The sequence below is a fragment of the Phocoena phocoena genome, chromosome 2 (genome assembly GCF_963924675.1).
Source record: "Phocoena phocoena chromosome 2, mPhoPho1.1, whole genome shotgun sequence".
NCBI lineage: Eukaryota > Metazoa > Chordata > Mammalia > Artiodactyla > Phocoenidae > Phocoena > Phocoena phocoena.
The window spans coordinates 107,129,159-107,144,399 of NC_089220.1; the positions used below are offsets into that span (position 1 = coordinate 107,129,159).

The window sequence follows — 15,241 nt, forward strand, 5'->3', positions numbered from 1 at the left end:
TATTCTTGTGTTGGGGTGATCTGAGCTTGAAAAATACTGGGAAAACCACTGCTCGGAGCAAAACCCAGCAACATAATTAATCCTCTTTCTAGAAAAATGACCTATATTATTATGGCAGTTAAATATTCAGAGAAATGTAGTTAGGCGTTCAGAGAAAAATGAGTAAAAATCTTGGCTTAACTTTCCTATCTTGAATAGGTCTGCTTGAAAGCAATAAAGCTTAATAGTAGCTCCTGAATTTGTTCTCTAGTCCATGGCAGTGAATGTCTTTGCAACTGCTGGCTATTGGTCATAATAATTTGGTCATGATAATTTTACTGGTCATGATAACCTCTTAGTCACCGATATTGGACTGTTGTCCACCTAGCTGGGGCAGAGGAAATGACTTTTGGTAACGTCAAAGAAACAACAGGTCTGTTGGTTTCCTGTACATGTGACACAGCATTAAATTGATTCACCAAGAGAGTCAGTTCAGCAAAACCTTTAGGAAATCACTTCAGGTTCAAATGTCACTAGTAGATTGTTAAAGAAGTCTAAAACATTTCCACCCTTGCCATGGAAATGCATACATGTGGGAGTATACACACACAAAATTCAAATGGAATCTGAGCACATCCAGTCATTAATTGTTCTTTAAAAAAAACCTGGCTGTACTTAACAAGTGATAAATCTGTTACCATGACAAAACAGCTTGGTATTTCAATTGGCAACAAGTTTAAATATTTAAAAATTTTTAATTAGAAAAGTAAATAAAATTATGAGCCCAATGAGCAACAACTTATCTAAAACTATGCTGGGGCTTGCCTGGAGGCCAGTGGTTAAGAATCCACCTGCCAAGGAAGGGGACACAGGTTCAAGCCCTGGTCCGGGAATATCCCACATGCCACAGAGCAACAAAACCCATGTACCACAACTACTGAGCCTGTGCTCTAGAGCCTGCAAGCCACAACTACTGAGCCCACATGCCACAACTACTGAAGCCCACGTGCCTAGAGCCCGTGCTCCACAACAAGAGAAGCCACTGCAGTGAGAAGCCCATGCACCGCAACGAGTAGCCCCCACTCGCAGCTACTAAAGAAAGCCCATGGGCAGCAACGTAGACCCAACACAACCAAAAATAAAGAAATAAATAAATTTATAAAAAATAAATAAAACTATGGTGGACTTAGATGTCTTTAAAAAATTAAAAACATGAATACGGTAAATCTTTTCTATAGAAAGAAATGTTTTATTGGGTAAAAATAGTTAAGATCAAATGTGGTAGTTTAAGCCAATACAAAAATGCAAATTCCTATGCATCATTCATTTTTCCTGTTGTCTGAAGAAATATGACTTATAATAGCACATAACAGCATTTGTTTAGATCCTCTCTTCCTACAGTTTTTAAAAAATTATTACTGAGTCACTTTTGTATAGGTGTATGAATACCTGGCTTAACTCCTAAATGATCACGATGTGTATAATTCCATCACTTTTAACATACTCATTACTTGGAGACCTCTAAAGATGTATAGCACAGGTATATACATTTTATTGTACACTGAAAACATATACATTTTATTGTAAGTAAATCAACCTAAAATGTTGATAAATGTTTAAAAATTCAAATAAATAAATATGTATATAGCACAATCCACACCTAAAACTAGCTATGTGCGTTTAACTACGCTTTTAGGATTTTGTGAGCAGTATCACAGGAATCCATATTCTTTTTTTTTAATTATTACCCAAATCAACCTTTTATTTTATTTTTTTAATTTTATGTATTTATTTATTTTGGCCACACCATTCGACATGTGGGATCTTAGTTCCCTGACCAGGGATCAAACCAGTGCCCCCTGCCTTAGAAGTGTGAAGTCTTAACCACTGGACCGCTAGGGAAGTCCCCAGGAATCCATATTCTTTTTTTGTTTGTTTGTTCGTTTTTTGATTTTTTAAATTTATTTTTATTTTTGGCTGCATTGGGTCTTTGTTGCTGCGCGCGGGCTTCCTCTAGTTGCAGCGAGAGGGGGCTACTCTTCGTTGCGGTGTGTGGGCTTCTCATTGCGGTGGCTTCTCTTTGTTGCGAAGCACGGGCTCTCGGCGCGCGGGCTTCAGTATTTGTGGCACTCGGGCTCCGTAGTTGCGGCTTGCGGGCTCTAAAGCGCAGGCTCAGTAGTTGTGGCGCACGGGCTTAGTTGCTCCGCGGCATGTAGGATCCTCCCCGACCAGGGCTCAAACCCGAGTCCCCTGCATTGGCAGGCGGATTCTTTACCACTGGCCACCAGGGAAGTCCCCAATCAATATTCTTTTTTTTTTTTTTTTAACATCTTTATTGGGGTATAATTGCTTTACAATGGTGTGTTAGTTTCTGATTTACAACAAAGTGAATCAGCTATACATATACATGTGCTCCCGTGTGTCTTCCCTCTTGCGTCTCCCTCCCTCCCACTCTCCCCCTCCCACCCCTCCAGGCTGTCCCAAAGCCCTGAGCTAATATCCCTGTGCCTTGCGGCTGCTTCCCCCTAGCTATCTACCTTACTACGTTTGTTAGTGTGTATATGTCCATGACTCTCTCTCGCCCTGTCAAAACTCCCCCTTCCCCCTCCCCATATCCTCAAGTCTGTTCTCCAGTAGGTCTGCGCCTCTATTCCTGTCTTATCCCTAGGTTCTTCATGACATTTTTTCCCCTTAAATTCCATATATATGTGTTAGCATACAGTATTTGTCTTTGTCTTTCTGACTTACTTCACTCTGTATGACAGACTCTAGGTCTATCCATCTCATTACAAATATCTCAATTTCATTTCTTTTTAAGGCTGAGTAATATTCCATTGTGTATATGTGCCACATCTTCTTTATCCATTCGTCCGATGATGGGCGCTTAGGTTCTTTCCATCTCCGGGCTATTGTAAATAGAGCTGCAATGAACATTTTGGTACATGACTCTTTTTGAATTTTGGTTTCCCAGGGTATATGCCCAGTAGGGGGTCATATGGTAATTCTATTTGTAGTTTTTTAAGGAACCTCCATACTGTTCTCCATAGTGGCTGAACCAATTCACATTCCCACCAGCAGTGCAAGAGTGTCCCCTTTTCTCCACACCCTCTCCAGCATTTATTGTTTCTAGATTTTTTGATGATGGCCATTCTGACTGGTGTGAGATGATATCTCATTGTAGTTTTGCCCAATCAATATTCTTAATATGAACCATAATTAAGACAGTGCTCTCAAATCTACGCTAGATCTCAAATAGCCTTCAAGGTCAATATAGTACCTTCATCCTTCAAATCAATATAGGACCTCTAACCTTTTTTCTCAATCTCTTGAAAGCTTTTTGTCATTTTTTAATTGTCCCTTGTAATCATTTAAGAAAGAATTAGGTTGTATAACGTTTATTTTTGGGAAACCCAATACTCTGTTAATAATTATTACTTAAAAATTCAAATATTCTTAGAGTTCCATTGGCATCTCCAAATACAAAAGACAAAACAGACAAACATAAAAGATACCAAAATCAATGAATACTTGGGATCAGTTAGAAGCAATATAGCCAGATTTACTTTTTATCTGCCTAAGCAATATACCACACACAAGGCATGGCCTCTTGTACAAGGGACTTAGAGAAACTCACTTAGGATACATGTGACATAAACAACATAATGTTTAGCCTTAGGAAGAGAAGGCTAAAGATGTAACAGCTATCTTTAAATAATTGAAGGTTGTTATGTGGAAGGAGTAACTTGTTCTATGTTATTTCAAGGACAGAACCAAGAAGAGGAGGAGGGGAGTTAAGAAAAAAATCAAATTTTTAACTTGTAGCACTTTCGATTGTCATTGCCAGCTAATAAAATACTCCATCTAATGAAAAGCTATAGCTGGCTTGGGTTGAACAAGGTAGCTTCTAACACTCCTCCCAGTTTTGATTCAGTGACAATCTTTCCCACCTCCATAGGCTATCCTCAAAGGTAAAAGGAACCATTTTAACAATGTTGGTTGGACCAAGGTCCAGCTGAATCTTCAGTTTTTCCAAAAGTGAGTTAGCGTGAAGAATTCTAAGTACAGTGAAATTTATAAGCAGTGTATATATACATATGGGAAAAGTTCAGTTAGGTTAGGCTTTATTTTCTGCTTTTTAGAAAAATGACAAGTATTTGTCATCTCATAAATAACTCTGAGCACACTTTATAATTTTCACTATAGTATTATCTTCCTTTGTGAAACTATGTAAACACAAAATTCATATGATCCTCACAAATTCCATTAGCATTCAAAAATTCCATAAAAGTAGCTTTAATCATTGTTTGCTCCGGAATTGAACAGTAACATTAATTATTTGAATAATCCACTCAAAAAGGAAAATCAGATTAACTTTGTGAAGGGTACAAAATTAAAGCTTACTTTATATTTTTAATGTATAAACTTTATTTTTTGATTCAATTTCAATGTAAACGGGGAGTCTGTCCTTCTCTTATGTTTAGAAGAGGCTAAATTGACAATCTACATTTTAAAAAACCTTTGACAACGAAACAGATTACATGGGACCTCTGCCTAATAAAGTTAGACATCACCAAGTATTATATATTTTGAAAGGATTGTATTTGAAAAGACTGTAGGTTCTTTAGGTCAAATTTTTGGGAAACAAGTACGTACCAAAATTAGACTTCATTGGACACACCACCATAAAGTTTCTCTCTCCATCAATGAAAAATAGCAAATCAGGTTTCATACCCATCAAAAGCCTAATTGTCAAGGAAGCACTTAGGATAAAAACTCTGGTCTCAATTCAGTATCATTATGTTTAATATCCACCTCTAAAAGACAAAGCAAAAAATACAATCTACAGTCATAAGGACTTACTTTGGAAGTTGATAAAATCAGGTCAGTACAGTGATTTGCATTTGGAAGGAAGAAAATAGAAATACCTAGTAGGATATAATCTTAGAAAGCACACATATGGATAGTATTGTGACAATGAGTATTCATTTATTAAAAACAAACTTCAGGAAAGCATTCCTGTTAAACATGGTTAGTTTTGATAACAGGTTGTCAGTGAGCAAAAAGCCTGATGAGGAAGCAAGAATATCAGTTATAAGTACTATTATACCCACCTCTTCAATTATACCCCTGACTATCTTGAAAAATATAATAGTAGCTCTAAGGACTTTAGACATAGTTCTGGGCTTATGGCATGATTTGCCTTTCATATTTTATTGATTTCCAACTTGAAAAGTATAGGCCCAAAGAGTAATATTTTATGACACTAAGCCAAATGCATATTCTAGGAAAATTCCTCTCTTTTAATGTAGTCTATGGAATTTTCCTGCCCAATTCTATGTGAGTATTTTATCTTTTTGTTGTTGTTTTTAGAAGCTTCATCAACCCTTTAAATCCTTAAGACAAAACTGGCCTTAAATTTTTCTAAGAAGAAGGTAGATGGCCATCCAAATTTTTTCAACATTCCATTTTTGGCCCCCTTTCTTTAAAAGGGTATGGGTTCAGTTTAATTAATACTGAATTTTTTAATGTGCAAAAATCTACCTCTGCTTTTTAAAGCAAATAAAAGGAACAAAAATATGGCATCACTCCAATAATCAAATGCCAATAAAAATGGCAACAGTACAAAATTCTAAGCAAATCTCAAAAACAGCAGATTCATAAGTAGAACACCATGCAATAATTTTAGCAAGAAAAAGCTTAATAGGTAAAAGAAACCGAATACTGCATTATACTGAATACTAAGTTAAGTAACCATAATTAATCTTATAAACTTTCCAATATCATAACTACTTGCTTTTGAATAACTAAATGTAAGCCTCATTTTTTAAATTAAATGCTTATTCAACAAAGCTAATTGGAACAAATATATTTATGCAAATTTACATCCTAGAATACCAGAGTAAACAGGAGACATCAGTCAAGGGTGAATAAGTAATTTCTATTCTTTTTCATCATCTGTATGATCAGGTGGCAAAGGACATGACCTGTGGAAAGAAGAGAGAACTTCGATAGTCACCTGAGTCAAATGTGTAAAAAACAGAACATAAGTAGTTTTTAAAAACTTATGTAAATCAGGAACATTAACAGTACAGTGTGTCTTGTCAACTGACCAGAAATGGGAGAAAATTAAACTCCATTAATTGACAAACTCCTACAGGTTCCAAATACTAGAGTGACAAAATTTTTAATAATCTATTTTGCCTGTTAATTTGTCAAATCACTTTCCCCTTTAGGATATGTTGCCATTTTTATTAAAGACGGAATCTCTATTTCTATAGCATCTTCTTTCAGTATGTTAAGTGGATTGATGAAGAGTACAATCCTTCAGCAAGAACTCTGAGATTATGAAAAGCAAAAGAATTTAACCAATCCACTTGAGCAGAGAAAACAGCAAGTTGACATATTTGACTGTATACCCTTTGGAACTATATGAATGTATTATCTAATTAGAAAAACCCCCAAATTGTCTTAAGTTGGCATATGGTAATCACAGCTTTTGAAAAATAATTTATATTATACCAAAGCCATTTTGTACTCATTATACTTTTTTAAAAAATACATTTATTTTTGGCTGGGTTGGGTCTTCCTTGCGGCACGTGGGCGTCTCATTAAGGTGGCCTCTCTTGGTTGCAAAGTACAGGCTCTAGGTGCACAGTCTTCAGTAGTTGAAGCACATGGGCTCAGTAGTTGTGGCTCGAGGGCTCTAGAGCACAGGCTCAGTAGTTGTGGCACACGGGCTTAGTTGCTCCGTGGCATGTGGGATCTTCCCAGACCAGGGCTCGAACCCATGTCCCCTGCATTGGCAGGCGGATTCTTAACCACTGCACCACCAGGCAAGTCCCTCATTATACTTTTTATAGAGAAAAAGTCAATTAAAAACTTAATCATAATTTTTTAGAACTGATAAAGATTTGTGAGATCTATTTTAAAATGGTTTTCAAATTAGATCCAGTGAGCCTGAATGGTCATAGGGCAAATGAGTGAAAGAAGGAAGCTAAAACAAGGATATTCTGACTTGGAATAAGATTACCATTGACTCACCTACTCTTATATTATGAAGAAGTCTTCATTGTACTTTCCTGGAAATTAAATCAAGTTAACAAATGAACACTATCATAACCCAAAATTCTATTTTTTCAAGGACCTGATTTAATTTACTGTAGGTATCATAGTTCTGTTCAAGGTTTTAAGAAGACAGTTTTTCTTGATTCTGATTCTCCCCCACGCATCTGCCTCTGTGAAAATAAAGCCATAGGAGTAGCCATTTTCCAGATTAAGAATTAGGGAGACAGAAGTCCTTCTGATATACTGGTAGTTTTCTATTTACGACCAATAGTAAATCTACTGAAAGAGCTCCTATCAAAAGGAAAAAAAATTTTCTATTTCTTTAACGTGTCAGTATGAGATAGATGTTCACTAACCTATCGTGGTAATCATTTCATGATGTACGTAAGTCAAATCATTACACCTTGAACTCATATAGTACTGTATGTCAATTATGTCTCAATAAAACTGGGAGGAAAAAAAAGTCAATCTATTGATTTATTATAAATAAAGGGATAACTACAACTCTCTTAAATCTAAGACAGAGGCCTAAAGTAATAATATAAACCTCTATTACCTAGTTTTATGTCACAGATTTTATTATACTATGGATCAAAGTGCTTTATGAGACTATATGTGTAATCTTTTCCATATGATAGGAAGCCTGTAATATAGGTTTTATTGCTGTCATGATCAATGGTATAGCCATATTTGGCTATATTACCAAATATTTTCTTTCATTAATGGAAGTCATAAATAATTCAAGAGGACTGTCATATATTCTAGAGCTAATATTGACTATTAGCTTGTTCACATTAGAATGAGAAAGAACAAGGAAGAATGGTGCCAGTAAGTGAGAAGGAACTAAAGGAGACTTACAGGATCATGAAAACAAGTCTATTAAAAAACTCTATCCAAAAATGTATCCCCTTCCTTGTTGATTTTAATGAAACAGAAATGATAATAGTGATGTAGCAACAAAGTATAAAATTTAGTTACTGCTCCAGAATTTGACACTCCTTTTAAATATCTCATTAGATAACAATTTACTAAATGACCTTGAACAGTATTAAGTCTTAAAATTTTATATGCATAAACATCATTTTATATGTCAAATACTTTGTTTCAACTGCTCATTAACCATTTATTTTTATTTAGTTGTGTTCAATGCAAATCAATTCCAAACAATGTACAATCCAAAACAGGTGTACAGTGTTCAGATATGAAGCAAGAGGTGTTCATTCACATGCACAGATCTCACATAACCTGAGATCAGTTGGATCTAGTTGTTCCTGTGTAGACTTCTAAAGATGGCAAATACTGGCTTAAAACTTATTAAGAGTACTATGGCCATATTGGATACTTAACATCTAAGCATCATTGTGTGAACCTGTGAACCAAAGATTTCACAGAGTTTCTATATCTAAAAAGGTTTCTGTACATCAAGGCAGTTGTAAAGTTTATTTTCCAGGATCAAGTCCACTTAGGCTTAGAAACATCTAAAAATAATGACTGATGTAGAAAGTGCTCCACGTGTAGCTATTCCTATTCATTAAGTTTTATATTTATATATATATGTTTACGGAAAGGGCACAAAAGAGTTATGAATTCAATGCAGGCAAGTTTCCAGTCTTCACTTCCCAAATACCTAATGCACATTATTTTTGCTGCCTTCATATATTTGCTTCTTAATTTCAAGATTTGTCAAATATGCTTTCCAAACAGATCAATTTTTTAAGTTGTAAAAATTATTCAATATATGCAGAAATAAAAAGAAATATTTTAAGACTGGTTGAAGTCAATGCACTTCTAATCTTTGGAATCAAGTTAAATGATCCAACTTAGCTAAATAAATCTGGATGGGAATGTGTGATAGGAAATACCTGTTATTTGACTTTTAAGTGCATTTGCTGGGATTACTTATGCTTGGATTTGTAGTAGATTCCAATCCATCATTGCCCTGGAACGTGTCAGTTACTGCGGAAAGTCAAATGCAATGTCAAATCCAAAGCCCCAGAGAAAAGAGTTAAGTTCCCAAGAGAACAGTGAAAACAGTGTAAAACCTGATGGAGAGTATATCAGCATTAAACCAGGACTGCTGAAACAATACACAGAGGATTTGCGGTAATACCTGGTGGTTCCTTCCAGTGTACATCATAAATAGAATCACTGAAGCTTTTTATATTACCTAATCATTTTACCGCCTTCTAGATTTCGTGAAAAAAATGGAAACTGAATCTCCATTCCATATCTCATCCTTTTTCTCTAGATGAAGATGAAATTATTCTTATTTGCAAGGTACAGTTTGAAGTGTCCATATTTCTTAAGTTATACTTAATCACATCATTAATTCTCGATGTTGTCTCTTTCCAGTCTTGTACATGAAACTCCAGCAGATTTAATATTGGCTTTCATTATCTGGTCAAATCCTTCAGATGCTCTTTAAACTAGTCCAATTTGGGAGTCTCAACATTCTCTGTGTTAATAAAACAAGGGATGGAATTAGTAGACTTGATGAAGACCTGTTTATTTTCCTTGCCACACTGGACTTCTAGATGGTGTACGGATTGGGCTTTAGAACATGGATTGGTAAACTGTAGATATTTCTTGGCCAAGTCTCTTAACAGTAGAGATGTAGAAGGGCAAGCAAGACCACAAGGAGACTAGCTGTTGACTGCAAAGCACAGCTGACCGTTGTGGTTTCGAACGGAGGACCTTCCGTGTCGGTTAAAGGAACGAATGAATAAATCTGCTTGAGTAGGAGCGGCACCAGAAGCAGCAGCCCCAATCTGAGCCTGGCCACCATCCCCTTGCCCATGGTGATCACTCCGCCTTGGGCAAGGCTCGCTGCTTGGTGCCGTGGAGGAGGATCACAGGCTACTGGCTGGTGCAGGGGAGGTATCTAGCAGGGTCTTAAATCTAGCCAGAGGCTTCATAATGGCGGTGACGTGGCACCACCAGCGCTCACCACTCCCCATCTCCAGTCAAATAATTTGCTTTTGAAACAAAAATTTCAAAATTCTTTAAAGAGTCTGGACACTATTACTTATAAATCTATTTAAAAAGCAGGTTTCCATTGCTTTTTTCCCCCCAATGGTATTATTTTTTTCCCTAATTCTTAAAATATTTGTTGTTGAAACTTGGTAGCACTGAGTATGAGAGGTTTTTACCCAGATATATCACTATTGATATTTGGTATATTTTGTACAGAGATTTGGTGTATTTAGATACATATCTTTTACACAATAATTGTACTTTTGTATCAGAATTTTTGCTTAACACTTATCATGAGCATTTTCCTGACATTAAAAACTTGAAAGCATGATTTAATTATCTTCTTAAAAAGTTTACACAATGAGCTCTGCATGTTTGCAGCTTTATGCCTACCTTGTTTTGTTTTGAAGTTTTCTTATGTATTTACAGAGAAGTTGTAAAGAAAATACACCACGGTGTTAGTTTTGGTTGTTTCTAAGTGATGGGGATTTCTATATTTTCCAACTTTTCTACATTGCGTATATATTTCCTGTGGAGGCTGAACTAATAGTTTTAGAAAGGTGAGGTTAATGGAATTCAGGCTAGATAAACCAACATAGAAATTGCTTTTTGAAAAAAGACTATAGAAACAGACAGAAAAAATTAAAGAATAAAGACAAGAAGTTCATGATTAATAATGTAACACTTATCATCTGAATGGGAACTGATCCTCTTTGAGTGACTGAAATGAGTAAAAATAATACCTTTCATTGATGTTTGAAATTTGGGAGTGACTTATAATAAAAGGTTAGCACAGTTTAAAAAACCTCTGGTTTGTATTTTCTTATCTGCTCAAACAGAAATTTTTAAGTTACTCAATATTCTGTTGTTTTTTATTTTCAAGAATATAAGTATTCCAGAATATAAAAACTTACTTTCTCTTTGCTTTTCCCAAGCCACTGCTTCCTGCCTCCTCAGGAATCCTATTCTCCTTTTCTGAATCTTTAGGGGACAGCCTGAAGAATTCTCCGATTCCTTTTTGCCACTTAGGAGTTGGGCGCACACAAACTGGATTCCCTCCTGCATACTTATTTTCAGCTACAAAATATAAACAGATAGAACTAAATAAAAATTAAGAATACAATCACTATTCCTTAAAGGGAAAGTTAATTCTTTAACATCAAATCTAAAGGGTATTAAATGGTGTTACATCCATCTTTAGATTTTAAAATGTGACATGATAAAGCTGTATTCAGTTATAATATAATGTGTAACACTTTATTACACTTATCCTTTAGCCTAGAAAAATAGCATTAACAAGATGTTTACAACTAGAAAATATTTTTCATATTTTGTCCACAAGCTGAGCTATTCAGTTAGTCTTATGTACTGTCATACTAAAGTTTGACACACTTTTTCCTGTATGTTCTTAACTAGAGCTTGTGGAATTAATCTTCCAAACTGCTCAACTTCCTCCTAAAAGGAATGAGACAGCAGATGGCATGGTATTTTCTCAACTTCTCGCACAGAATGAACGATGTGAAACTATTTCCCTGGCCCGGTTTTCCCTCTTAATGTCCCAAAAGCAGTAACAGGAGCTGCAAAGTTGTAAAACACACACACCGACACCAAACTAAAATAAAAGGAAAGAAAGGAGAGAGGGAGAAAGGGAAGGAAGGACAAAGAAAAATATGTAGAAATGAAAACAAAAACGTGATTAGCACTGTCAACTATAGTCCCGATTCTTAATCTAGTAAAGAGGTACTTAAATAGCCTCTTACAAGAAAAAGCCCAGTTGTCAATACTAAGAAAACTAACAACGCTAAAGTAGAAAAGAAATACGGGTTTGAAGAGAAACTGTGTCCATCCCTAACCCGAGACTTGAAATTCTTTACAATGCGACCCACTCCGCCCCGCACCCCTACCCCATCCCGCCAAGAGACAGGCCCGCTCATTAGAGCAAAAGGCAAGGAAGAAATTCGGGGGTGAGGATCTCAGGAAAAGAAATTCCACGGTGGGGCAGGGGGCTCGCAGGTCAGGAGAACTGTGGTGCCAGGCCTGATCTCCTTTTGAGAAGCTTTCTCCAGGATCTTGCAGGGGCGCTTTTTACCTTTCCTTGACGAAAGCGGCGTGGAATTAGCGGCGGAGGTGGAGGAACCAAGCACCTTCCTGGGGGCTCGAGAAGCCACCACTGCGGAGAGAGGCAAAGAAGGACATTCAGAAGGGGGCACGAAGAGTCTCAGAGCCACGTTCTCACCACACTCTCCGACCCGGCCTATTGGAGAGGAGAGGCCCGCGATCCAGAACAGCAGATAACCCTCCACTGTCCCCGCCGCGTCTTCCTCCTCGTTAAAGGGATCGGGCTGCTGCTTCCTGACGGGCTGGACCAGTTTGGCGGTCAGGGTTGTGGGCAGGTCCGGCTTCTCCCGCCCGCGGCGGAGCTGCCCAGGGAACCGCCTGCCCTCCACTACCATGCTCGCCTGCCTCACCTTTTCTGTAGGTGCCAGGGACACTGCCTGCTTTAGTCCGCACCATGTTCAAACACGAGATGAGAACAACCAACTGACTCGCCAGCCGAAGATGTTTGACGGGACAAGGCCCAGAAAACGAATCTCCCGCCACAGTTTATATTGGTCCCTTTCCCGCGCGCTCCACTGACTCTCCCAGGACTCCGCTCCCATTGGTTCCGCGCCTTTCAGGTGCAACCAATCGCCAGTGCCCAGTGGTGACCGCGGCGGGGTTGGGCGCAGTGCTGATTCGTCCATCAACTTGCAGAAGCTTGTGATTCGTACCCGCCTGAGGTGGGCGGTGCCAGGGCGCTTTCCTGGGGTGCCCCATGTGTGGGTGCTAAGAACTAGGTAAAGGGGCCTGCTTAGAAAAGAAAACCCAGGAAGGACAGCGAATTCCAACATTTCTTTAAAAGTTAACCACAGGCTTAAATCCATAATGTCATTCCTGGAAGTGACACCTGAAATGAAGCGGACTTTTTAATATCTCAGGTATGAACACTCTTTACAGCATCCATAACTAAAACGAGTCTATGGAATGGGAAAAAGCTAATACAATTTATTTAGAGGGATTTTTTTTTTTTTTTTTTTTTTGCCAGGCCGTGCAGCTTGTGGGATCTTAGTTCTCCGATTAGGCATCGAACGCTGGCCCCAGCAGCACTGAAAGCTCCGGGCCCTTACCACTGGACCACCAGGGAATTCCCTATTTACAGGGATTACAAAAAAAAACCCAAAACTTTTTAGGATGGTGTGAAACAAGAAAAAACAGTGAATTGTATATACATACATACATTAAAAGAAACATTATTATAATAATAAAACGTTTTCCCGAGACCTGTATGGTCTCAGAATTCCTTAAAAATATGTCATATGTGCCGAGGGCACATCCCAGGCACATAGTGAACATGATTTTAGAATAAGAGATAACTATTTTCCTTCCCTATGCTTATCTTTAGTACTCACAATTCCCCCTGAGCAATGATTTTCACTCTCAATACCACGCACAAAACCTGATCAAATGAATTTGCCTTAGGATGTACTTTGTTAAATGTGCACTTGAAAGGCAAACCTGAAAGTGTAAGCATGGCATTAATTCTCTCCAATAAATTATGCTTGAACTTTCAGAATAAAGGCTTCTCAGTACTTTAACAGAATCAACAACTACTTTGTGTTTTTGAATTACAGAATCTAAACAGCAGATGAAATTAACATTATAATAGGAGGAAAGGTATTGCAAATTACCTGTAGCTTTGTCTAAATCTTAGTGTCTAAAATTACAGCCAAAGTCCTATCAGAAAAATCAACAAGCCCTAGGGTATCCCTCCTTGTTCTTTGTCATCATGCCCCTCTCAATACACAATGTTTCTTCAATGCACAATTTTTCCTTTTCAGTTAAGTGGCTTCTACAAAGGCCTGAATTACCTAATTCCCAGATCCTTGTAGACATTAGAACTGAGTTGAGAATCTGCTGGTCTTTTCTCTTAGTCCACATGCCAAGTAAATTGCTAGAAAGAATTGCAAATATACCTTTGCACACAGGGGCAATCTACATATTATAGCTGTGTTTGTATGTCTGTCTTTTTAATGCCAATTATGATAAGGAAGGATGCAAATTAGAATAAAAACTCAGGAAAAAAGCAGTGATGTCTAGTAAAAATTCTTAATTTAAATGTTTGCTTTGCAGAAGTGCTTCTCCTTTACAGTTAAAATAGTTGTGTGGTGTGAACCTGAAAATTTTAAAGGCCTAAGGCATTAAGAAAAGTTATAGTATGTACAAATGAAATTTCTGCCTAAATTTATATAAAAGAATATCTTTAAGTCATATTAAATAGATGTGCTTGCTTTGCTCAGGCATAAATTCATTTTAATAAATGGTAATATGGTAAATGGCATTACATTACATACATTACAAACTAGAGATTTCAATCAATAACATATTCCTTATGAAAAAGAACACTTTTATTCTTGAGGACCTAGTAATTTCATCATAATGTGTGATATACTAAGTCTTATTGTACAAAAAGCTTGTCAGTCTATCTTCAAGAAGTTATCATTTTAGTTATGGGAACAGAACAGATATAAAAACAGGTAAAGGATTTGGATATGTTATAATTAGTATTAAATGTAGCAGACATCTATGAAGAAACAAAGCTTGTACCCACTATTTATGAAAATTCAGTCTTTTTAAGCTGGAAAGCCACATATTTTCCAAATTAATGACAAAAATAATGTAAACTCAATGTAAATCAACACACATATGATTTTCATTATTTATGTCGGTGAAAACACTAACATAAAAAGGTGAAACAACATCCAATTGATGTAATTATTTAGTATAAATAGCCTAATGGGAATGAAGAGCCTATCCATGTAACACAAAGCCAGTCAAATCGATCCATGAAATATATCAGAAGACATTATGTTATGCTCTCCAGAAAAATCTGGCTAAATTTTCCCCAGTCCGTTGTCCCAATGGAGTAGGGAAGTAGCAAAAGACCCTTAAGTCTCATCATCTTGAGTTGAAGTACCTTTAATTTCTTAAAAATCAACACAGAGAATTTATATGGAAGGTCTTCAAAGCCAAATCACATCACCTGTTTTTATTAAAGTTTTTTTTTTTTTCTCCCTCGAGCTTGCAGAGTTGTCTTGGCCCTCCTGGAAAGGACCTGGCTCAAAAAAGCAAAAAGAGGTTTTAGGAGCGTGAATTAGGTATTAGACTACAAAGGGTATTAATAAAA

The 15,241-nt window shown here is 36.9% G+C and overlaps 1 protein-coding gene across 1 annotated transcript; it reads right to left on the reverse strand.

The window, feature by feature from the left end:
* Positions 1 to 4,940: 4,940 nt before the first annotated feature.
* On the reverse strand, positions 4,941 to 12,568 carry PCLAF (PCNA clamp associated factor). Its single transcript, XM_065872308.1, has 4 exons — positions 12,486 to 12,568; positions 12,107 to 12,187; positions 10,932 to 11,094; positions 4,941 to 5,963 (listed from the first exon to the last, which is right to left on the reverse strand). Exons 1-4 carry the CDS (start codon positions 12,529 to 12,531, stop codon positions 5,918 to 5,920), a joined length of 336 nt encoding a protein of 111 aa, XP_065728380.1. The 5' UTR covers positions 12,532 to 12,568; the 3' UTR covers positions 4,941 to 5,917.
* Positions 12,569 to 15,241: the final 2,673 nt, after the last annotated feature.

Bases quoted from the DNA above. Each gene is read 5' to 3' on its own strand.
- PCLAF (XM_065872308.1), bottom strand. From the start codon at position 12,531: ATGGTGCGGACTAAAGCAGGCAGTGTCCCTGGCACCTACAGAAAAG. The intron at 12,188-12,485 runs GTGAGGCAGGCG...CTCTCTCCGCAG, and splicing joins CCCTGGCACCTACAGAAAAG to TGGTGGCTTCTCGAGCCCCC. The intron at 5,964-10,931 runs GTAAGTTTTTAT...TTCTTTCCACAG, and splicing joins TTGGGAAAAGCAAAGAGAAA to GTCATGTCCTTTGCCACCTG.